This window comes from Rattus norvegicus, chromosome 7 (genome assembly GCF_036323735.1).
Source record: "Rattus norvegicus strain BN/NHsdMcwi chromosome 7, GRCr8, whole genome shotgun sequence".
Taxonomy (NCBI): Eukaryota; Metazoa; Chordata; class Mammalia; order Rodentia; family Muridae; genus Rattus; species Rattus norvegicus.
In genome coordinates this window covers 119,261,147-119,284,506 of record NC_086025.1, presented here as the reverse complement: position 1 = coordinate 119,284,506, position 23,360 = coordinate 119,261,147, and the positions used below count along the sequence as shown (strand labels likewise).

The 23,360-nt window shown below is 47.6% G+C and overlaps 1 protein-coding gene across 6 annotated transcripts in view; it reads right to left on the bottom strand.

Moving 5' to 3' along the window:
* The window catches only part of Tbc1d22a (TBC1 domain family, member 22a), a 284,988-nt gene that overhangs the window by 172,765 nt on the left and 88,863 nt on the right, over positions 1-23,360 (bottom strand). For 5 of the 6 annotated variants that reach the window (XR_005487292.2, XM_039080323.2, XM_039080326.2 and 2 more), the window contains 3 exons: positions 22,987-23,115; positions 21,154-21,216; positions 12,519-12,633 (listed from right to left, as the gene is read on the bottom strand). Coding sequence is in view for 4 of the 6 variants with exons in the window: in XM_039080323.2 (XP_038936251.1) it covers positions 12,519-12,633; positions 21,154-21,216; positions 22,987-23,115 (307 nt within the window). In the remaining 2 variants the exon portion in view is untranslated. Of the gene's footprint in view, positions 1-12,518; positions 12,634-19,293; positions 19,491-21,153; positions 21,217-22,986; positions 23,116-23,360 lie in introns of those variants that run through there. The other variant, XR_593675.4, reaches the window with a different exon arrangement.

Genomic DNA, 23,360 nt, shown 5'->3' with positions numbered 1-23,360 from the left:
CAGAAGACACTCCCATAAAGCCAAGCTCTTCAGCCACACACAGACATACTCTCCCCATCCATCACTCAGAATGAGAAAGTCCTCAAAATGAAAACACAAGACAGCTCCACTACGTGTCCCTGAAGGTGACCAGCACAGAAGGACATCATTCTGACATCCTAACCCAAGCAAAGAATCAAAGAACTGTGCGAGCTGTGTGTTCTCAACTGGATAAAGTTTAGAGTCCACCCACAACCATGTTCCTAAACTTCACCAGCATCAATTTCTCTGTGATATGGGATTGACTTTAAGGACCAGAGAGAATGTATGTATGATGTGGGGCGCTGTGTGTGCAGGCCACAGCAGGAAGGCTTACAGCTTTACAGTCCATCATGTATGGAAGGAAAATGCCCACAGACCAATCTGATGGACACAATTCCTCAATTGAGCTTCCCTGTTTCCAGCTATGTCTGCCCTTAGGTCAGGTTGGCAAAAACTAACCAGCGCACTTCTTACCACTGAACCTATTTTCTTGTTTTTTAAAGACTTATTTATTTTATGTATATGAGTACACTATAGCTGTCTTCAGGCACCAGAGGAAGGCATTAGATCCCATTACAGATGGTTTTAAGCTACCATGTGGTTGCTAGGAATTGAACTCAGGACCTCAGAAAGGGCAGTCAAGTGCTCCTAACCACTGAGGCATCTCTCTAACCCCAAGAGCCCATTTTCAAATCTGAAAATCAGCTGGCAATCTGCATAGCCTGTACATGTTCCAGACCTAAAATGTTAGAAGCCCATTTGGGAAGACTGGCCCTGGGCCATCACCTGAGCTAGCACTCCAGTGTAAAGATAGCCTGAGCGATCATCTCCCCAATTGAGGACAGTGAACCAAGCCCTTGCCACTCACTGTCCATGGCCCTCCATATTCATGAGACCCACATTTATGGATTCTAAAAAAAAAAAAAAAAAAATCACAGCTCAAGATCTCTGTACAGAACAGGCACAGCCATTTTCTTGTCATTATTCCCCGATCAATGCAGAAAAACAACTGTTTACAGCACATTAACATGCACGGTATGATGAGTCATCTAGAGACTGGTTAAAGTCTACGGGAGGAGGCGAAGGCTGCATGCAAATACTGCGCATGCATATATGGATGTGAGCATCTGCAGACTGCACTGTCCACAGGGGCCCAGGAGCCAATCTCGATAGATGCACAGGGACTGCAATTGCTCAGCAACCATCCTGAGTAAACCTGAAACATCTCAGAATTGCAAATCCTGATGGCACATTCCATATTCACTGTGGACAGACCCCACCTGCATAGGGCTCCTCACATACTGGGCTGCTGAGATGGAGTCATGACTCCAAATGAATAGGGCTCTGTTTCTTCTATGTCCATTACCTAGGCACACTGCTTTTTCAATATTTAAAGGCCTTACTGCCTTTCTGACGATGCCCACCTCCTTCTCTCTATAATGCACAAGATTCTCACCTCTAGGTTTATGAACAGATGTGAACACTGGATGTCTGTGTTTCTGCACCTCTCCTCCCCTTTCAGCAGCCAGCCATCTATGAATGGCATCTATTACGTCTGACCTGAAAACACCACGAAAGAAGAAGGGATACTCTGCAGTGTTGTTCTAAAAAGCAGTGTGACATTGCCTGCTAGAGGGTGGATATTGACTGCCCCCCAATCATCCATGAGTAAGGGAGGGGCTACTCGTAAGTAGTGGAAACTTACAGAGGTAAGGCACCATGGGAGGACCCTAGGTCATTGGGGGAATGCTTCCGATGGTGTCACAGAACCCTAGCCCATCACTTACAAAGTCATGGATCCTGCCACACCACATAGGCAAGTGCCTCAATCATGTGCTGCCCCACCACAAGAGCACAGCAACACAGCCCAGTAATCTTGACCTTCAGCCTACAAAACTATAAACCTAAACAGACCTCTTCTTATTGTAAGTTAATGAGCCCAGTGTTTGGTAAGACTAAAGGAAAGCTAAGGAGCACAGAGCCCTGCCTGAGGGGTAGCTGGTGAGGAGATGCCCTCCCTACACATCCCTGAGATTTTTGTCTACTCACTAAAGTCACCATCACCTGAGGATACAGAGTAATAATCTGCCCCAACAATCAGTGTGCAATCTATAGTCTGCCAGCTAAGGTGTGTCCACTAGTACAATAGAGGCATGACTGCTACAGGGGTAACAATTGCTTTCTGATTAGATTTGAGACCCACTCCATAGGAAGAATCAGTCCCTGGAAATGTATTCCTGATCAAAAGCCCATAGCTGGGGACATCGTAGGGCTCAGGGAGAACCTACTATTACTGCATTGCTAAATTGATGGGTTATCAAACTGCCTTCTAAATAGTTACAGTTATATCCATAGATCCATGTTGCCCTAACCTTGGCCAGGGAAGCTTCTGTTTGCAGTGGGAAGTATTCAATTCACAGAACCATAACTGGTCAATGTCAAACATCATCACAGAGAGGGAACCTAAAAACCTGGAAGACTAGGAAGACTGGAGTGGAGCTTCTGCACATAGCGTGGCTATTGAACCCACAAAGTCAGCAGGCGGTGCCTGCTTGGGCGCGAATTGCAACTTTATGTCATAGGTGAAAAAAATTTTTCATGAGGCCCACACACTTGCCATCCTGTTTGGAGGAGACTCTCATAAGGCCCTATGCGTCCCTGAAGAACTACATGCAACTGTTGTTGCTGAGAGGGAAAGTCAGTCCTTGAGCGGTACAACCACTGCTAAACTGCCCTTGCTCAAGTAGACAACCCCCCAGTCCAAGGCAACCCTAATTAAAAGCAGTAGCATGTGACCACACGACCACACGTACATGAAGACACACACACACATACACATTCATACATGTGCACACAGAAAAGCAGAAAGGGAATAGAAAGAAGGGATTTGGTGGAAGAAGAAGAGGATAAAAGAAGATAACTGGGGGGACTTGGATCAAAGAACATTTTATATGTGTATACAACATTGTGAAAAAATAAATTTTTAAAAGAAAATGCCCCACTTTTATAGACTTCAAAAATGGCCAGAGTCTGGAGAGCAGTTTGTTCACACAAGGAGATTTTGCTACTTTGCTTTTGGGTTAGTGATTTTATTTCTACTTTGTTGAAAGAGAAAAATAGAAATAACACAGGTAGAGAAAGACAATGGCTGCCACCAAACACTGCTTACCAACATCATCCTCCTAATAGCAGATCAAGGGGATGACACAAAGCAAGATCTACTGCTCAGTACCACCTGGAGGCAGAGGAAGCAGGATTCAGAAGAACAGAAAGCCCAGCAGGCAGCCCTTCTCTCAGACTCCCTCCCAGGCCCAACCACCTCAAAGTTCCACAGAGGATAATGCTTCCAAGAGGAAGGAAGGGCTCCCTCTGAACTAGGCATGAAAATGCTCCTGGTGCAGCATGGATCCTAGACCTGAGACAAGAATACAGCACAAAACCCACAGACAGGGTCACAAGTTCGACCTAAGAGTCCGACAGAACAAACAACAGGAATGCCGGGCCCTCTCCATGTGCTCCCCCTGATTGTGGCCCACTGGGGTGGATGAAGCTTGAGTTCTGAGGTCCTCAGGCCATACCAGGAGCTCAGTGTACCCCAGCAGCCTCAGGAAGTTGCAAGAGCTCATGGTGCCCCATGTGCTCAATGAGGAAGAAGGTGCGATGGCCCAGGGCTTTTAAGGATGCAGGCTGCAGAGTAATTAAGCACTTAGCACAGCATCCGACAAAGTGAGCTCGTTAATAACAGCAGTTAAGCCTGATCTGCAAAGCACTTACACCTTCAATAATCTCACAAATGGCTTCACACAGGAGCCAGAGAGGAAGTATCATAACACCAGAGTAAGAATTCTGTAACAATCCATCAGTGTGCCAGCAGACATCTGTCTTCTCAGGTTGTCAGTTGAAACACAAAGTGACAAATCAGAACACAGTGAAAGGACCTCATAACTCAGGGGAATGCCTGTGACCCAACACAAACAAAGCACACAAGGGAAGCAGAAGGCAAGGCCACACCTCAGGAGAAGCTGTTGGCAGCTCCCGGGTAGTCACAGACGACAAGTCAGATAGGCCAGGAAACTCTGGACCACAGGTCAAGGTCAACTCCAAAGCCAGGCATCTTCCTAAGAAGGACCATGCTTCACATGCTTCCTTTCCAGAAACATCCATCAGAGGCTAGCACAATGCAACCAACGTGGAGGCTACACTGCTACAAAGCTGGCTGAACCAACCCTGTCCACTTCGTTAACCCAGAACTAGAGCACTCCTGTGGGCACAGTCACTCATGTACCAAGTCCAAGAGACTGCCATGCTGACTTCTGCTACACGCCACAACTGCAGTCGCCAGGTTCCAACCCACTGCTGGCTGTTCTGTGTGTGCGCGCACACATACACACACACACACACACACACACACACACACACACACACACACATATGTCTTTTTGCATTTCCTTCTAGGGCTGGCAAAGAGGCCCTTTACTCTTACCTGAGGCAAACACTCAAACGTGAATACTGGGGAGAAAACTAACTGCTGCTGTTCACCAAACCCTCTGAGCCACTGAGCATCTGAGCTCTGGGCCATGCAGTCTTGAAGGATACTATCATGTCTGTAAGTGCACACAGATGAGCTTTCTCCAGTCAATCATGTTAGATCATACCAAAGACAAGAGGAAATGGAAATCCCACAAACAGCTGATGAAAATGTGTAGTCAGTCATCTTTATGGTAAACTGCCCAGTAAATGCTGTCAAGATGTAAAAGTGGCTGCAGACGCTGATTCAGTGGCACCTCTTCCAAGAATGAGTCAGTCAGTCATTCTTGGTGCCTCTGATACTACAATGAAAAATAATACAAGTGCAGCCTAGAATATATTTATTCAAATACTGTGTGTATTATCCATAACAGAAAAAGAAGCTATGCATGAGTTTGTCACCAGGAAACTACCAAACTGTGATTTCTCCTCACAAATAAGGAGCTCCATTTTTTTTTTGAGATGCAATTCACATATCACTCAATGAGGTCATTTAAAGGTATTCTTAGTGTAGGGACCAAATTAAGCAGTCACAATCACCATCTAATATAGCATTTTACACCTCCAAAGGGGATCTTGCACTTATTCCCAGACCACCCCACACCACATCCTGGGTGTGTGTGTGTGTGTGTGTGTGTGTGTGTGTGTGTCTCTCTCTCTCTCTCTCTCTCTCTCTCTCTCTCTCTCTCTCTCTCTCTCTCTCTCTCTCTCTCTCGGCATTTCTGTTGCTGTAACCAAAGGCCTGGCAGGAAGTAATTATGAAGTTTACCATGACTCAGTCCCAGTGTGCAGACCAGCACAGCACAGAAGACATGGTGGCAGGAGAATAAGCCTTCTGGTCCCACTGTATCAGCAGTTAGAAAGCAGAAGACAGACAAGGGGTGGGTTGAGACTAGAAAAATCTTAAGGCCTGCCACCAGGGCCCACCTCCCTTAGAAAGGCACTACCTCATAAATGTTCAACAACTGTCCAGAACAGTGGCAGCAACTGAGAACAAGTGTTCAAACACATGGGCCTGTGGAACAGTTCACATTGAAACCACAGTCCTTGTCATGGCCAGCCTTTCTAAGGTAGACACGAAGAGCTGGCTCAATGGGTCCAATTTGCCTTCTCTAATGATTAATGACAGTGACGATTTTCACACATTTTCATTGGCCATTTGCAAATCATCTCTGGAGAAATGTCCACAAAAACAGTTTTCCCTTTCTTTAAAATAGGCCATCTTTCCTGAGTTATGAGGTCTCTGTGCACACACACCAGACAAAAGACTTCTGGCATACTTATAATTGGCATACACTCCCCCTATTTGGCTTGTCACTTCAGTCTTGATGGTATTGTTCACAACACAAAGCTTTTCATTTGAGGAAGCCCCTTTTTTTCTTTTGTGTCTTTGCTTCTGGCAAGACATCTGAGAAATTATGGTCTGACCCAGGTCCTGATGGCTGACTCCTCTTCATCATCTCATAAACCCCCTGGTTTCTATTTGTTTGTTTGTTTGTTTGTTTGTTTGTTTGTTTGTTTGTTTACTGAGTCAGAGTCTCACTACATAGCTGTGGCTAGCCTTGAACTCACCTTGAACAAGACCAGGCTGGACTTCATTTCTGAGCTCTACCTGCCTTTGGCTCCCGAGTGCACCGCTGTTCGTGCCTGGCCTCTCATGATCCCTTAGACTGAGGACTGTGGCCCACCTGCTCCTGTCCCCTGAGAGGCAGGGTTGAAGGTTTATTCCTTCAAGTGATGATATCTAGCTGTTCTAGGACCATCCCTTCTAGTACTTCTTTGTAAAATATTTTTATTGCCAAAAGGGTCATTTATATTGGGTTCTGTCAATATTTTTTTCTATACTGAATGACATAAGCACTTGGTTTTAGTCTCTGGTCTGTAGATAAAGGGTAATACATTGATTTTCATACACTGAAGCATTCTTGTCGCCATGGAATAAACTCCACTTCTCATAATACGGAATCCTTTCTCCACTTTGCTACACTGGGCTTGCTAGCATTTGTTAAGGAATCTCAGTGGATAGTGTTCCTCTGGCGGAGTCTCCCTCCTGGTTCTGCTCACAGAGCAACAATGGCCCCCAGTGGTTAGTGTAAACCATCCCTTCCTCTTCTGTTTAAGAAACTCTGTGACACAAGCATGTTAATTCTTTATCATACCTAAGTATGTCTTGGCATTATGGGACTATTTTAAAGATTACTAGTGCAATCTCATATATATGTAATAATTAGATATGTGTTATATCTACAAACACGTATGAGAGAGAGGGGCGGGGGAGGGAAAGAAACCAATTTCCAGGAAGCGCCTCATGGGACTGTAGAGCAGGGCAAATGTGAAATCTAAAGGTATGTGGGGCAGATAACTTAAGGCACACACCCTGCTTCCTTGGCACAGCATTCTTTCTGGCCACACCCTTCAAGTGCCCAAAAGGCAGAAGCCCACCTCTACATTGGGGGTTCTCTGCTCTACTCAGAGGCAACTGATTTAAATGTCACTCATGGAATTCACAACTGTAGCCACACGCACCGTGGCTAACCATCAGCCTGGCACACTGAATCAGTCAACACAGTGTGCCCTGGCTAACCATGTCCTCCACGGAATTCCTCAGCTCTGAACTTACTTTGCGGGGTTACTCATGAAACCCCCTTGGTGCTCTGCAGCTCTGAAATTATCAGTGTCACCTGCTCCAGTGCCTCCCTCTCTCCCTTCCTCTCCTTTTCAAGCCTGCTCAGGTCACCCAAAGCTGTTGGGACCTTCCTTCTCTGGTCTGCTGTCCATGTCAGTTATTTCCGTTCTGGGCTAGCATACCCATCCCCCACTGTTTGTTCTTCCATTGTCAGCAATTGTAACCGCATCTGAGTGCAGTCCGCCCACTGTGGGTCTCTGCTGGGATAGAGCCGGGCTGCACCCTCAGGTTCTGTGTCTATTTTTACTTTCTTCATCTCACAGGAACTTCCTGTGTCCTGAGTTCTAAAATTCCCATTTTTTTCAGATGGTCACTGATTTCTGCTCTGATGCTACTATCTAGAAGAACACAGATGCCTGATTTGCATGGGCTCTCTCAGTGCCAGCAAGTGTCCTATGCTCTGGAAAGGAGCACATCCTCTGTGCTGCTGAGAAGTGCATGGTTCTTGCTGGCCCTCCATCTTCCAGACCCTCGCTGGTCTTCTGCTGTGTTTTCCCACCCATTATGATAAGCACTATGCTACCATTGTTTAAACATTTCTTTTCAAATGTCGAATGACTCCATAAGTACTTGAATAGCAAAGAGACAGGTAATCCTGAAATATGCACACATGCACACAGTACGTACATTGTGGCTGCCATGTACAGCGGTGCACTGACAAGGCCTAAGAAAACTCCAAATCTCCCAGTGACAGCTTCTGGCCCATGTGGGCCACAGTGTGACCAAATTTGTTTTCCAATCTGTCAGCGGAAGCCCACTGCTCTGGCATTTTGTAAATGTTTGGAAACTCACAGGCACTGGGGTCCACACCTGTGTCGGTAACACTCTATCCACTCACGCCCTGTCTGCACTTCCTCCTGGGTGACAACGGCCACAGAGGCTGCACTGTGCACAGATGTTCCTTTTGTGCCTCTGCAGGCTTGGGAACAAACAGTGGATGGACAGACAGACAGACGGACAAACGGACGGCAGCAGCACCTCCCCACTGAGGAGCACTCCAGGAAGCCTGGCAGACGAATTTAGCTGCGGTACGGGCTTACATCACACGTGGGAAAGACGTGTACACTGAGGTAAGCCTGAAGGCCAGCGTGAGAGCACGCACTTCTGAAACTGATGCTGAAGGAGAGGCTTCAGCATCATCCCCTCTCGGCTGTCCCTCAAAGTCCTCCTTCTGTGGAAATGCATGCTGGAGGGGGGACCATGAGTGTAACCCAGCCATGTCCAGTCCTCTGGCATCGATGTGCTTCCTGTGTAACCAGTGTGGTTACAGCCTGGCAGCACCACATACTTCAGCCATATTCAGAAACATCGGCTCCAGAAAGCAGAGCTAAGAGCAAGCTGTACTTTAAGTTCTGATATACCCGGGAAACAAAGAAATAAATATTCTTAATGCCCACGGGGAAATGCATTGTTTGTTCCAGTCCCCTGCCATGTTTGCTTTCAAGAGTAATTTATGAGAGGATGACATACAGAATCAAATCAACCTGAGATTAAGCCTCCTGAGCGAGGATCCACTGTGAGGCCGTCTTCCCGTGCAGCGCCGTCATCACCATTCCTCCCGAGCAGCCGACGAACATTCAATTACCCTAAGGTATCAGCCCGAAGTGCCTGGTCAAAATTGTTTCTAAATTGAAATAGCAAAGACGCGTGGGGGGAATGCATCTTTGTTTTTTGTGGCTTTGGTTTTTTTTTTCTCCTATACTCAAAATATTTATTTAAACTAAAATACATCCTCTGTCGGAAATGTGTGAGCCAAGGTGATGGAATAATGCTTCTTAATTTTAAACCAAATTTAACATTCTTGGACAGAATATGATAGTGACTGTTTTAAAAGTACAGGATTTACTTAAAAATTATACCATGGGGGGAGGGGATGCTTAAAAAACTCCAATATCGGCAGAATGAGTTCATGAATTATACGACCTTATCTCACAGAATGCCACATGCAGGAGGCAGGAGTAGATTGAGGCAGGAAGACATCTCAATACACTAGAGAAAGCGTATGCTTCTATCAGTGCAAGCAAAACGCTGAGCACACGGTGTGCTGCCAATTGCAGTAATACAGGTGTGCAGAAAAGGATTCAGAGGGAGCGCCAAAATCGCTGTCACCCACAGGCGACTGCTGGCTGCCTGTACAGCAAACCTCCTCCCATCCGATAATGTTTACTGTGTCCCAGGAACCTGAGCGAGCCCTGAGCTAGCTAGAGGAGAGAAGTCCGAAAGAGTGGCCAGCCCACTTTTTCTTTCCCTCTTAGCTGTACTTTGCAAAAGTGGTAACCCTCTTTCTCTTAGGAGTTTACAAGCTCTGGCTTTAACTGCACAACAGAGAGACAGCTTAGGGATTCAATCCAAATGGAGTTGCCAAATTCCTACTGTGCATAGCATGACACCAACTTGCCCAGTCCCAAGTGCAAGGAAAAGGCAGACACCCAGGAAGGCGTATGCAAACCGACTCGTAATAAGCCATGGGTTCAGCTGCTTGCTTGCCTCCTGTTGAGCCATCTCTCCAGGCCTGTGGCCTCTTCCCTTGGCTATGTGATCTTGAAGATCATGCGGACCCTCTCAGACAGACCTGCCTTCCTCACAGCTAATCCACAGCAGTGATTGCCCACGCCTCTCAAAACTTCTGAGACTTGCAGCCCATGCACAGACCTTTCCTCAGAGCCTGCAGAAAAATCGACTGTAGGGAGGTTTGCAAGCCTAGGTCACCCATGCCCTCCAACCAACAACAGCTCCAGACATCTCTATGAGATGTCTCCATCTCTCTAAGCTCTCCAATACACTATCATGGTCACCAATCCATCCTTCCTGGGCCCAGAGTCTCTCCTCCACATGGGGCTATTTCTCTGAGTCTGTAGCTTGAAAAAAAATTTTTTAACTTTTATTTAGTGTGTGTGCATATTCATCTTACCTTTACATGTATATATTCGTGTGTTCGGATATATGTATATTATGTTCAAGTGGGGGAGAGGAGGCCTTGCAAGAGCAGCTCTGAGCCCAGGTCCAGATTGACTTGCACAGCACAGTTCCTATCTCCTCTCATCATTGTTTCTCCTAGACAATTAACACCACAGTCATGGCCACTCACCCTGTCTGCTAATGATCAGGAAATGCATTAAGAATCACTTGGGTCTTACAACGTAAGACGATGGTAAAGCAGTTAAAACAACTTATTTACCACATTAATCAAATGGCCCATTTAGCCTGAACCATCAATCCTCTAAGCAGCGTGGCTGAACTTCACCATTGACTGAGGACCACAGACAGGGATCCTACAGCTCCAGGACCCTTGTTACCTCTCAGATGGTCCTGACAGTGGCTCTCCGTCATTGCTTAGCAATGACCTATGATAGAAGCAGCTCACTGACTGGATGCATTGCCATCCTCAGGGTGACCAGTCCTTGATTGATCCCATCTCTCCAGATGATCACAAAAGGAAGGATCTGCAGCTGACTGAGGGCTGAAATGCTCTAGCCTATAACCACATAAAAACAAGGCAGTGCCATACAAGAGGTAGGCTCATGAGAACAGATGGTGTCAATTTTAAATCAGCATTCAAACTGGAGAGTGACCCATCCTGTGTGCTTAATGTTTTCACACATGAATCAGAAAGTGCACACATTACTAATCAGACATGTAGTAAATGCTAAACTGCTCAAAGCAGGTAATGTCATGCTATGGTTTGCTACTCTAAGGTAAATGAAAGAAAGGGATGCATGAGCAGGCAAGAGAACACAGTGAGTGGGTAAAGAGGCTTGTTGCCAAGCCTGACAAACTGAGTTCAATCCCCAACATCCATATACTGGAAGGAGAGAAATGGCTTCCACAGATGGCCCTCTGACCTCCACAGGCATGTTGAGGCTTGCACCTACCCTATCTACCAACCAACCTACCTATACACACATGCACAGCTGCACGCACACACTAAAGGTCAAAAATATATATAAACATACACAACTCTGAGTCATGACACAGTCTACCTCTCACACAGCTAACTGATCTGAAAACCAACCTGAGCACACCTGGTTCACAGTCATACACAAAACACTGAACTAGTCACACTCTACTAGTATCAGAACATTAACCCGGCCCTGAAAGCCAGGGCACTGAGGCCACTAGGAGAAACCAAACTTCCAAATAGACTCAGTTCTCCCACATATTATTTTAGAATGGGTTGCTGTCCATTGTGAGTATATCTGCAGTGACTGAGTATGGATTTAGGGGAGGTTTTTCAAGCTGGCCTCCAGGATAAGACTGTCCCTGTCCAGGATTTGTGATGGCTATTCTTAGTTGTCAAACTTGACTACATCTGGAATTAACTAAAACCCAAATAGCTGGACACACCTGTGAGGAATTTTTTTTCTTAATGAAGCCATTTGAAATGTGAAGATCCACTTTTTTCAATTTATTCACTTTACATCCTGCTCACTGCCCCTCCTCCTGCCACCCCCTCCCACAATCCTTCCCCGACTCCCTTCACCTCTGAAATAGAGGCCCCTCCCCCAAGTATCCCTCCACCCTTGCACATCAAGACTCTGCAGGGCTAGGCACATCCTCTCCCACTGAGGCCAGACAAGGCAGCCCAGCTAGAAGAACATACCCCACAGGCAGGTAGCAGCTTTAGGACAGCCCCGCTCCAGTTGTTTGGAACCCACATGAAAACCAAACTTCACATCTGCTACATGTATGTGGGGAGGCCTAGGTTCACCCCATATATATCCTCTTTGGTTGGTGGTTCAGTCTCTGAAACATCCAAGGGTCCAGATTAGTTGACCCTGTTGGGGAAGATCCACTTCTACCCTGGATCTTTGAGGTGGGAAGATCTACCTTTAATCTGTGTCACACCTTTCTGCAGGCAGCATATGTAAAGTACGTGGAAGAAGGAAGTTTGCTGTTTTTCCCCACTTGCTCTAAGTCTTGCTAGCAAGTCCATCCTTCCCTGAACTGCTTCCTCGGAATTCCAGCATATACTGAAAACCAGCTGAGACATCTGGCCTCATGGACTCAACAAATACTGGATTCTTGGACCTGGCGACAGCCATTGTTGGATTAGCTAGACCACAGCCTGTAAACAATTCTAATAAATGCCCTTTCTAGATAGACGGATAGATGGACTGATGGACAGACACAGATTCTCTCTAGAGAACCCTGACTAGCACCCTGCCACTCGTTAAGACTGTGAGAGGCAACTTTCGGCACTGGTGTAAGTATGCAGGGAGGACAGCAAATCCACTGATGCTCACACTGGGTATTCAGGAGTCACGGTGTCGTGGTGTGCACCTACCTGTGTACTCGCAAATGAAGACCACGAAGAACGGAGTGACCAGGTCATTTATTCCCTGAACGTATCCACTGGCAGGGTGTCGGATGGCCCAGATAAACAAGATCCTTTCGAAAATCTGAAAGAAAATGGAAGTGGCAGTAAAGCAAGAAATAACATGGTAAAAATTTAAAACGCACTCAGGTTTTTAATTAAAATATATGCCATCAATATTTCTCACTGTCTCCAACACTAAGGCACAAAACATAGACAGACATCAATCCTAGTTTCTCTGCAGAAGTCCAACAGTCTTCGCTTTTTACTGACTCACAAGCACCACAGTGTCTACCAAACCCTGGGCTCAGTGCTTCCCCAGCGCCAGCATCTCTGCTCCTTGGAGACAAGCAGATCATAGGGACACAGAGCAGACCAGAGCTTGGTAGACAAGGGCTCTTTCCTTCGTGATAGATGGGTGGTCGTGGAAGAGGGAGAAGGGGAAGGAGGGCGGAAAGGAGGGAGGGATGCAGCACATGTGTCTGCATCCGAGTTCCGCAAGAAAGTTATCTCCATCCAAGAAGACACACGTGGAAACCTGCGCCTGACTATGTTGAGTGCCCTGACTTCCTTCCTCCTCAGGACACTCACACTCAGCTGATCCTTCCTCTTCACCATCCCACTCACCCTGCTCCATCTTCCCTCTTGAGATAATCTTTCAAGGTACAGTACTCCAACACCACCCTACATGCCACCTACACATATCTATGCACACCTACACTGATGGCTTCAAGATCTTCCTGTCATCCGTAAGCTTATCGCCCAGGTCTCCCAACTCTGGCCCTGCCACAGGGGCCTCTTCTAACCCTCCTCAGAGGCCAGCAGGTTGCCATCTCAGTTCGCCCAGCCCTAAGGACCTCTTCTTGCCTCTGGCTTAACTGCTGGTATTTGAGACCAGTTCCAAGCACTCCTTTCTGTGCTGTCTGCTCTCTGCCCCCCTTCTTTATGGAAGAGCCAGTCACATCCTACCTTGTGACTCTCTGCTCTCCCTCCTTTCCACTGTCATTCACTGGTGGCTCCTGCTTAGAGCACATGAACCCCGGGATTTACAAAGGAGCCCTGACAAGCAAAGCCTCTGATCCCAAGGCCTGGGGTCTACTATTGGCAAACTCAGACCCCACTGCAGTACAGCATCACCCGCTGTTCAGGAGAATAACAAGCCGCCACCACCTGTAGCACAGCAGGCGCCAGCTCAATATTTGCTGAGTGAGTGGCACGCTCATGCATACAGATTCATATACATTTTTCATCAGTCAATAGTTTCCCAGAGAGAAATGAATATTTAAGCAAAGTTCAGAGGCTGGGGTACAGCTTACTAACAGATCACTTGCCTAGCAAGTGTGAGGGCCCTGCAAACAATCACTAGTGCCACAGAAAAATTAAAATAAAATAAAAACAAGTTCAGAAGCTGGGGACATAGCTCAGTTGCAAAGTGCCACCCTGCAAACACAAGGGCCTCAGTTAGGATCCCAAGAACACATGTGAAAGTCAGGGCGGCTATAAGCCCTATCATGTAATCATATAATCCTGGCGAGCAGGGCAGAGACAGGTAAATCCCTAAAGCTCAGTGTCCAGCCTGCCCAGGCGAATCTAAGAGTTTCAAGGTTAGTGAGACAAGCTGGCTCCAGAAACAAAAGTAGGGGCAATCAAGGAAAGACACTCAATGATGACCTGGGACCCATGCACACACCAGCCCACACTAACAAATACATCGCACGCTCGCGCTCGCTCGCTCTCTCTCTCTCTCTCTCTCTCTCTCTCTCTCTCTCTCTCTCTCTCTCTGAAATCTGAACCTCCTCAGAGGCCCTCAGTACACAGGAGGCTGTCACAGCTACCCAGGAGCAGAGCCCCATCTGCTCACACCCACACAGGCAAACAAGACATATGCTGTGCCCTGGCCTTGCACACACCATGAAAGGCCTGAGAAGGCTGAAGAAAAAGGCTTGAGCTGGCCTGGGCTCTTAAGACTTTGGTTCTAAGCACAAGCTTCTATCAGTGGGTCTCAAGGTAGACTCAGGACCACCCAATAGTACCAGCACCTTCCTGGGAGGAAGAAGACAAACCAGTAGCAAGCACAGAGTTTGTGCTGAGCACAGAGGAGCCCAATTTGCAAAAAAGAGGCCAATGCTTTCCTGCACCTCCGCAGAGATGCAACAGCCCTCGCTGAAGGAGCCTCAAAGCAGGGCTCTCCCAGCTGCTGGTAACACAGCACACCCTGTCATTATACTGTAGCTGAAAAGGCAGAAAAATCCAGAAATATTCCAGTTTCTTGTGAGCAAAGGAAAGCTCACAGTCAGCTCAGCTGTTCACAACTTAATTCCACTAGATCTCTCTCAATGACCTGAAATTTCTACCTTACGGCTTTGTTTCTATAACCACAGGCGTAGGCTTCAGGAGAATAAGCTAAGACTGACTTCCAGTCAATGGGCAGTGGCTGGAACTGCAAAAGCAGTCCTGATCCCTTAGTCACTTAATATCCATTGAACCTTCTTTGTCATATCATCTGAAAACATTCTTGGAGGTGGGAGTCATTCTTCATGAGGCCATAGCCCGCAACTTTATGAAAAACCCTTGGATTTTTCTACCAATTTGAGCAGAAGAGTGGAAAAAACACGCTCTCTCAAATAGGACTGTCTGTGGTAGCAGGGTCAGCTCAGCAAAGAACAGATGTAAGGAGAAATTCACATCGGGTACAGAATGTTAACTCAAGCTGAAGTGCTGTGGGGAAGCACACATGATCCACCAAAGGGCATGACGAAAGAGGCCTTGAACCATGGATGTGCCTACTGGAAACAGACTGGTCTGAGAGGCCCTGACCATGAACACTCACAGACATTATTAGCCCTTGGAATTCTGTTCGACATTCTTGATATCCATGTCTGTTGGAGGGAGCTACATTAAAAGTAGCAAAACTTTGAACTCTTCCCAAAGGCTCCTTTCTGAACCTCTGTAAAGAAAATACTTGCTACCACATGTTCCCCCAGGTCTGAAGAAATCAAGAGGCCAGGCTGGGGCTCAGTGGGTTATGTGCCTGCTGTGCAGGCATGAGGCCCTGAGTTCAGAATCCCAGCACCCACCAAAAAGAAGTCAAACTCCTTGGAGAATGACAAGAATTACAGCACTGGGGGAGGGGAGGGAGAGAAGGGAGGTGGGGAGCTCACAATTATCTAGAACTCTAGTTCCAGGGGATCTGACCTCCTCTTCTAGCCTTGGCAGGCATGCATGTGGTACAGGCAAACACTCATTTACATAAAATAAAAAAATAAAAAATAAACACAAAATCAAAACATGAATTCCCTCCAAACTGATCAATAAGTGCAACTCAAAATGGGGGAGTCCAGGACACCCAACAAGCTGATGTCAGCATATAAAGAGAGACCATGAAATATAACAGGAACAGGAGCCTGGGCCTGGCCCAAGACTCAAGACTATAATAACCAAGGCCAAGTCAGGACAAAAAAAAAGATAGACGAACCAAGGGAGCTAAGGCCAGCCAAAGGAGCCCTGGCACACTGGAAATCCTGAGAGACAGCAGACAGGTATGGCTGCTGGTGGCCAGAGCCACAGCTGGCTTTCCACATGGGAGCCATTCCAGAAAATGGAAGTACAGAAGAGCAAGCCACAAGAAAAGGAGCCATGATGGAGGGATCACAATACCCAGCCTCAAACTACACTAAAAGACACAGGAACAACACCAGCGCTAACTAACAACCACAGCAGCAGACACACAGGCCGAGGGACAGAGGCTCAGAAACGAACCCACAGCTGTGCCCACCTGACTTCCCATAAAGGTGCAGAAGCCCACAGAGAGGGAAAGACGGCCTTCTTCTAAACCACTGGAGAAGAATGACTTAGATCCTGTCTGTCACCCAAGTGATAAAATAAAAAAATTCAAAATGGATCGCAGGCTTTAACAAGACGTCACACTTTGAACTTCCAGAGGGAAACACAGGACTAGGGCTTTCAGTGGTCAGGACGCCTCAGCAAGAACTGATAAACGGGACTGTACAAGGCACCCAAGGAAACACCTCGGGTGAGTGCAGAGACAGCCTGCAGGACAGACGGGAGGAGGTCTTTGCCGTCTCACGAGTGGGAATCTAGAGTCTACAAAAACTTCAAAGAGTCAAACACCAAAAACATCCATAAATGGACAAATGAACTGAACATGCAGGTCCCTAAAAAGGAAAGAGATCGGGCCAACAAACACATCAACAAGGGTCCAGCATCCTTGGTCATGAGGGTAATAACAAATCCAAACTGTGTTTAAAGTCTGTCTCACCCTAGTTGAAATGGCTACCTTTGAAGCAACAACTAACGCTGGTGAGAGAGGAGTGCATCATCCCTCAACTGGGGATGTAACCTGGCGTGGCCACTGTGAAAATCAGCCTAGAGTCCTCAAAGCACCCAAAACAGAACTGTCATATGATCCTGTGACACCACTTCTGGATATTTAGCTGGAAAGCACATTTACAACACTATGTACAACAGCCAAGTAACAGAACCACCCCAGATATCTATTAGCATATGAATGGATAAAGAAAATACGGTATATGTAGATAATGACATTTTACTCAGCTACAAAGGATAAAATTGTGCCATCTACAGGAAAACGGGCAGAACAGGAGTACATCATGTTAAGTGACATACTCAAACGAGTATCACACATGGTGTGTGTTGGGCTTTGCTGAAGGAGGTGTGTTACTAGGAGTAGGATTAGAAGTTTCAAAAGCCCACACCTGGCCCAGTCACACACCCTCTCTCTGCTTGCAGCTTTCATATCTGATGTGAGCTCTACGCTACTGCTCCAGTGCCATGCCTGCCTGCCTGCCTGTGTCATGAGCCCTGTTGTGACGATCACGGACTCACCCTCTGAAACTGTAAGGCAGCCTGATTAATGCTTTCTCCAATAAGCTGCCTTGGTCATGGTGTCTCCTCATAGCAACAGAACTATAACTAAGACATCAAGTAAAGTGACAAGGGTCACACAGATGTGGGAGATACCAGTCCCAGTATTGCCAGGCTGTGGAGATGCAGGTCATTGCTCTAACCACAGCATGCCCACATGGAGGAGAAAAACCAATGAGAAGAGTCAGGGACCAGCTTCTCCCTGGCAGGGCCTGCAGACCGTGATGAGGCTAGGACACATCAAATGAGGTTCTTGCCTTACAGAGTTTAGGGTGGGGAGACTGCAGCACAGCCGCAGCAAGGGTTTAGAACACAGGTGGCTGCTGCTGGAGCCCCAAAGTACCTTCAGCCACCTGGTAAGCACAGGTGCAGCTCAGGAGGCCTGTCAACAGGGCAGGAGAACAGTACTCCAGAAGCAGGGACCAGCATATGACCCCTGCCCCATCCCCTCCCTAACCATACCTAGGCACATGGGGACCAGATCTGGATCTGGGGAGGCTGCCACCTCTACCTGTAAAACCTTAAAGCCTGACAGAAGAGGCTAATGCTCCATGCGTCCCTTCTCTCCCAGTCACAGGTGGCTCCTATATCCACTCGAAGTTACAGATCAAAAGTTCAGTTTCACGGCCTGTGTGGCTCACTCTCCCGAGTCTGTTCACGTGTGATAAGACATCGCATCCTGGTAGCAACCTGACTTCTGAACCCGAGACTGCTCTAAAGAAGCAGAGGGCAGACAACAGGGCAGCTGTGGAGGAAAGACCACTGGGCAGATACTGAACTTGGCAACATCTGCTCTTGAATATGGTCTTCAACAGACACAGGACGAGCCACAAACAGCTTGGTGTCACAGGTCATGTTAAGATGGAGTTCATCAACGAAAGGGGCAGGGACTAGAAAGTGAAAGGTTCCTAAAAAGTGATCTTTCTTTCACATTACAGTACTGGAGAAAAGAAGAAGGTTGATTTCAGGAAACACTGCAGAACCCCACAAGCCGCCACACGAGGTTCTACCCTCAGGACCCAGCTTCACTTTCCCAGCTGCCATCCAGCGAAGCAACTCCATGTCACCAGGCTGTGACCAGGGAACAAGTAGTACCACACGGCCAACTCACATGACCCCATGGAGAAGTGCCTGCTCATTCCTATCTGTGTCTTACTATAACTCCCTGCTGGTGGGATGCAAATGGGAATGAGAGCCAAGCAGATGACTGGACTCTGAGGTTGAAGCCAAGCACACAGGGGCGACCGACTGACAAACAGCTAGCTCTGGGCACAGTCATCAACTTCTATCTCATGAAGCTGCCGCAGCAGTAGATTTGTTGTCACCGTGATACACCCCAACTTCTAGGGGGTCAGAAGTCTAACTGGCTCCTGCACACTGGCCGCCACGAGACCCACCTTCCAATGCTTTTCCTCAAGGACCTGCTCCTCATTTCATATCCCCAAATCCACAGTCACGCTCAAGTGATCCATGGTCACCCTTGGCCAGCCTGGGTAGTCTGCCCTCCTCCCCCAGAGGTCTGCCTGTCCTGAAGGCTGCACAGCCCCTGCTCAGCCTTGCCAACTGCTAACTGCACACACCTCTTAGCTCTGGAGGAGTCTCAGGGCTGAGTAAAACCTGCTGCCGGGGAGATGCTCTTGAGTAAAAGGGCTAAGGCCTGAACACCATAACTGTGGCCAGAGGCCACAAGGCCAGCTCTGTGAGCAGTGTGCCAAGCTGTAGAGAAACACACACACACACACACACACACACACACACACACACACACACACGCACGCACAAGGTCTGTTTTCCATTTTTAAAGAAAAAGTTAAGTAAAGAAGAGGTCGTAATGCATTACCCTTGTTTCCAGCCACTGTAAGCACACCACTGAGAAGGGCAATCAAAGAGAAGTGCCTCAGAGCGGCCGCTCCTATGGAAACTCATTCTCCCCTTTTGTGCTCCACAATCTACGAGCACTTTTACTTCAGCAATGTCGGAATTTTTTAGCAGCTTTACTGCGCAGGCAAGAGATGTCCACGTTTCAAAATGCATTTACTGGGGGAAAATAAAGATGAAAAACAAAGTATTTCAGAGGGTAAGTATACTTTAAAGGGATACCACTTACTTTAGTGACAGAAATATTGAAGGTAGGAATAAATCTAACAAAACATACATAGGCCTTTCATAAAGGCTTGGTCTGGTGGCCCAGGTCAGTGGTCTCAGCTACTGGGTAGGAGGAAGCAGGAAGTTCAGGGTATGTGCAAGCTACAGAGTGAGTTCGAGGCTACCCTGAGCAACTCAGACAACCTGATCTCAAAATAACATGTGAAAATAGGACTGGAAACAGAGCTCAGTGGATGAGCACCTGCTGAGCAGATCTAAGGAGTTTAAGCAATCCCATTCACAAATCAAACAGACTTAAAAACCCCAGCAACATGATTTGGAAAATGGCATGAATGAGTAAGACTAAGAGGACCCAGGCAACTCCTAAGAGGAAGGAGGCGGCACTGACGCCCCTGGGGATGCCTAGGAACATGGGGCAGATAGAGAACCCAAAACTGAAGTGATAAGCACGAGTCCGTGCACAGCCCCCACTGTGGCTGGCTGCCCCTGCCTGGGTGCTGCTATTGGCTACAAATTAAACACGGGGTGGGAAAAGAAAAATCTCAGATGAGGAGATGGGAGAACATTTACGAAACAGATGTTGTGGGAAAACAGTTCTTAAAGAAAGCATCCCATGATAACCTGAGAGGGCATCACATTCAACTCAGCAAAGCTAAGCCTGTCCCATCAAATGACCGACAAAGAATTAGAATCCCAGATGTATAAACATCACAAACTTATTTTTTTTAATGGGTAAAAACAAGGAAGGGGATGGGACAGCCAGTAACAAGCATTTACCAGAACAGGGTATATACAGGAAGTGGTACAGCCACGGGAAGTGAAGCCAGGAGCATGATGGGAATATCTACCAGACACACAGAGCTCAGGAGCCCGGCCATGTTCCAAGAACTACCAAGGAGTGGAAACCCAGGTTTCCAGCGCTTCAGGTGAGCCCCGGCTGCAGACCCTCCAGAAAGCACACTGATGTTATCCTGAGAGCCGTGGAAAAACGCTCACAGGGTATACCTACATAAATAGATGTGACGGTTCTAGCACACTGTCCCAACTGCATATGGCTAGGACGAGCCCAAACATTCCCCCTGACTGCTACACAAGCAAAAGAAAGAACAAGCTGCAGAGGCTGAATTGCACAAAGAAAGCAACACACAGCTCAAGACACAACAATTCTACCACATTGCTTCCTTAGTGCTGAAGTCACAAAGGATGGCAAATACAATTTGGAACAAACAGTACACCTCTTTGGGGGGCTTGGGAGGGACAGAAATGGAGCTGCAGTAGCAGAATCATGAGCACAGAGAAATAGTTTCTATGCTACCAGTTTCAAACACCTAGAGGTAAGCACTTGGAGAGGTTCTAACTCCTAAATTCCAGGGCATAAGTTTCTACTATAAATGCTCTCACACATATTGCATATATTCTTTTTGCTGTATTTTTTGATGTACCTCAAATAAAATATTTGAGAACAATCAGTGATTCCATGTCCACTAATTATGGACTGTGGAACCTCCTGGATCAGGCCCCTCGAGTGCAGTGAGCAATGGTCACACGCAGAGACAGGCATCAGCAGAGACTCCCCGGCCAGCGCTCCTCTTACCTCTGTCACCTTGGGCTGAAGAATCAGTGCTTCTGGGCTCATCCGAGGGATGTCAATATGGATCTGTGAATGCAACCGAGACATATGCTTATCTCATAGGATGAGAGCTGTCCTTGACGATACCTGTGACTTGCCCTTAAGCTGCTCTGAGAGGACTGTCACCAGGCTCCTCCATAGGAGGTGCCCAGAAACATACTCCACCTGAGCGAGGCTCGACTGTCCTCAGGTGACAGGCATGCCTGACCCTTCTCCGTCCAGCAGCGCTTACTGCACGGTTAGGAACAGAGTGGGCCCTGGGTTCCTCAGTAGCGTGAGCCAATGTGGTCACTGCACATTCATTTTCAGCCTGACACTGGGTGGGATTCAAGACACTGACAATGCCCTGTTTCAGCAGTGACAGGGCTGTCTGCAACATAGGCCACATTCTCCTCTATTTCACAATGTCCGTGAGGAATCTAGGACACATTAAAGGAAGCATTTGAAAGTCTCTGCTGGTGTCAGCAGATTCCTGTGTGAGCACCATCTGACATGAGAGTTTTGACAATGTTTGCCAGCATTACAGTGCAGACTGCCTGAGAGTGGGGTCTAAGAGGTGACCCAACAGGAGTGCTCAGAACACAGCGGGCACCACAGGCTGGCTCCAAACCCCAGGAGCACACCCCACACCAGTAACACTAGCATCACTCTGGGACTCCAGGGAAACAGCCTGTACAAACTGAGGGAGACAGCATATGTTAACCCAAAGGGGACTCAACAGTTTAGTTCCATCCTTGCCCATGTGTAGAGAGGCAGCTAACATCCAATAAACAGGGTCACCATTTCACTCTGACACTATAGCCTGTGGCCAAGAGTAAGCCACTTAGGCTCAGCCTCTCTATCTACACAAAGTCTGCTCTCTGTGTCCTTTCAAAGGACTACTGGTGACAGGGTCTGAGTCCTCAGCACAAGGGAACAAGATGAGATAAACTTGCACTCAGGGCACACAGAAAGTAACTCCACAGGCACCCTTGCTGAGGGACACCTACACAGACTCAGAAGAGCCACGTGTAGGAGTCCAGGTATGGGTAAGGAACAAGGCTGCCCAGGTCCACTAGCAAGGCATCCTGGGAGCCACCAGTGCACTGCTCCCTTCAGGGTCAGTCCTGTGAACAGATGCACGGTGTGCTGGCCTCCTACAAGATGAAAAGCAGGCCTGACCTGCCTCTACACCCAATACCAGCAAGGATCCACAGGCAATGTGCTTCTTATGCAGCCAGAACAGCATATGCATCCTATCCCAGATCCTGACCCTGGCCTGGCATCAATAACAGGCCTGAGAAAATAGGGAAAAGGCCACAAGTATCAGCAGGATTAACCTACAGAGAGGAAGACAAGCCAGACAAATATTGCCGCTAACTAGATCCATGTGACTTAGACATAATCTTCAGTGAGACAGTACATACATGATAATACAGTGCAGGAAGGCATGAGATCAGGGCCCAGGCCAAGGCACTGCCTACAGAAGCAGGATATAGAATGCTGGGCACAGGCCAAGGCACCACATGCCAAACATCACCCGAGGCAGAGCCGGTCGTCACTACCAGATCTCAGCATGTGTTCTGTAACCTGACTCAAGCCTCATGCTTTCCCCTGAGAAGGAACACAAACCGCCGCAGGCAGCTGCAGGCAGCCGGTCGACATCAGTTGCTTCCACGTGGTTATTGTTAGAACCATAAATCTGCGAGCCTATCCGGTTCCTGACAGTTGAAACGCATGCCCTGCAAACCACCTCCAAATCCCAGTATTGAGTGATGAGTGGAAAAGAGAGGACCCCTCCCCCTGTAACACACTCACCTGGCGATAGGTGTCCTGGTGAACTTCGTCATTCCTAGAGTTGTAATAGTGCTCAATGAAAGCAAAGTATTCCTTCTGTTTCCTCTGCAGCGTGGCTGGTCTTCGGTCAACATTGGCAGGAAGGTAACCCTGGAGGAACAAAAGAAACGCAGGCGTCTGTGGTTACGGTGCATGAGAGTGAAGAACAAGCGCCCATCCAGTATGGCTCAGGGGTGCTGGGGCCCACCTAACACAGGAGGAAGGACACCGAAAGAGAAGCCCACACAGAACAAAGCAGCAGGACAGCACACAGCACCAGCGCTACCCCAACCAGTGTCACTAACCAGTTCTAAGTCACTCACATCCAACAAAAGTCGGCTCATGACACCCAGACC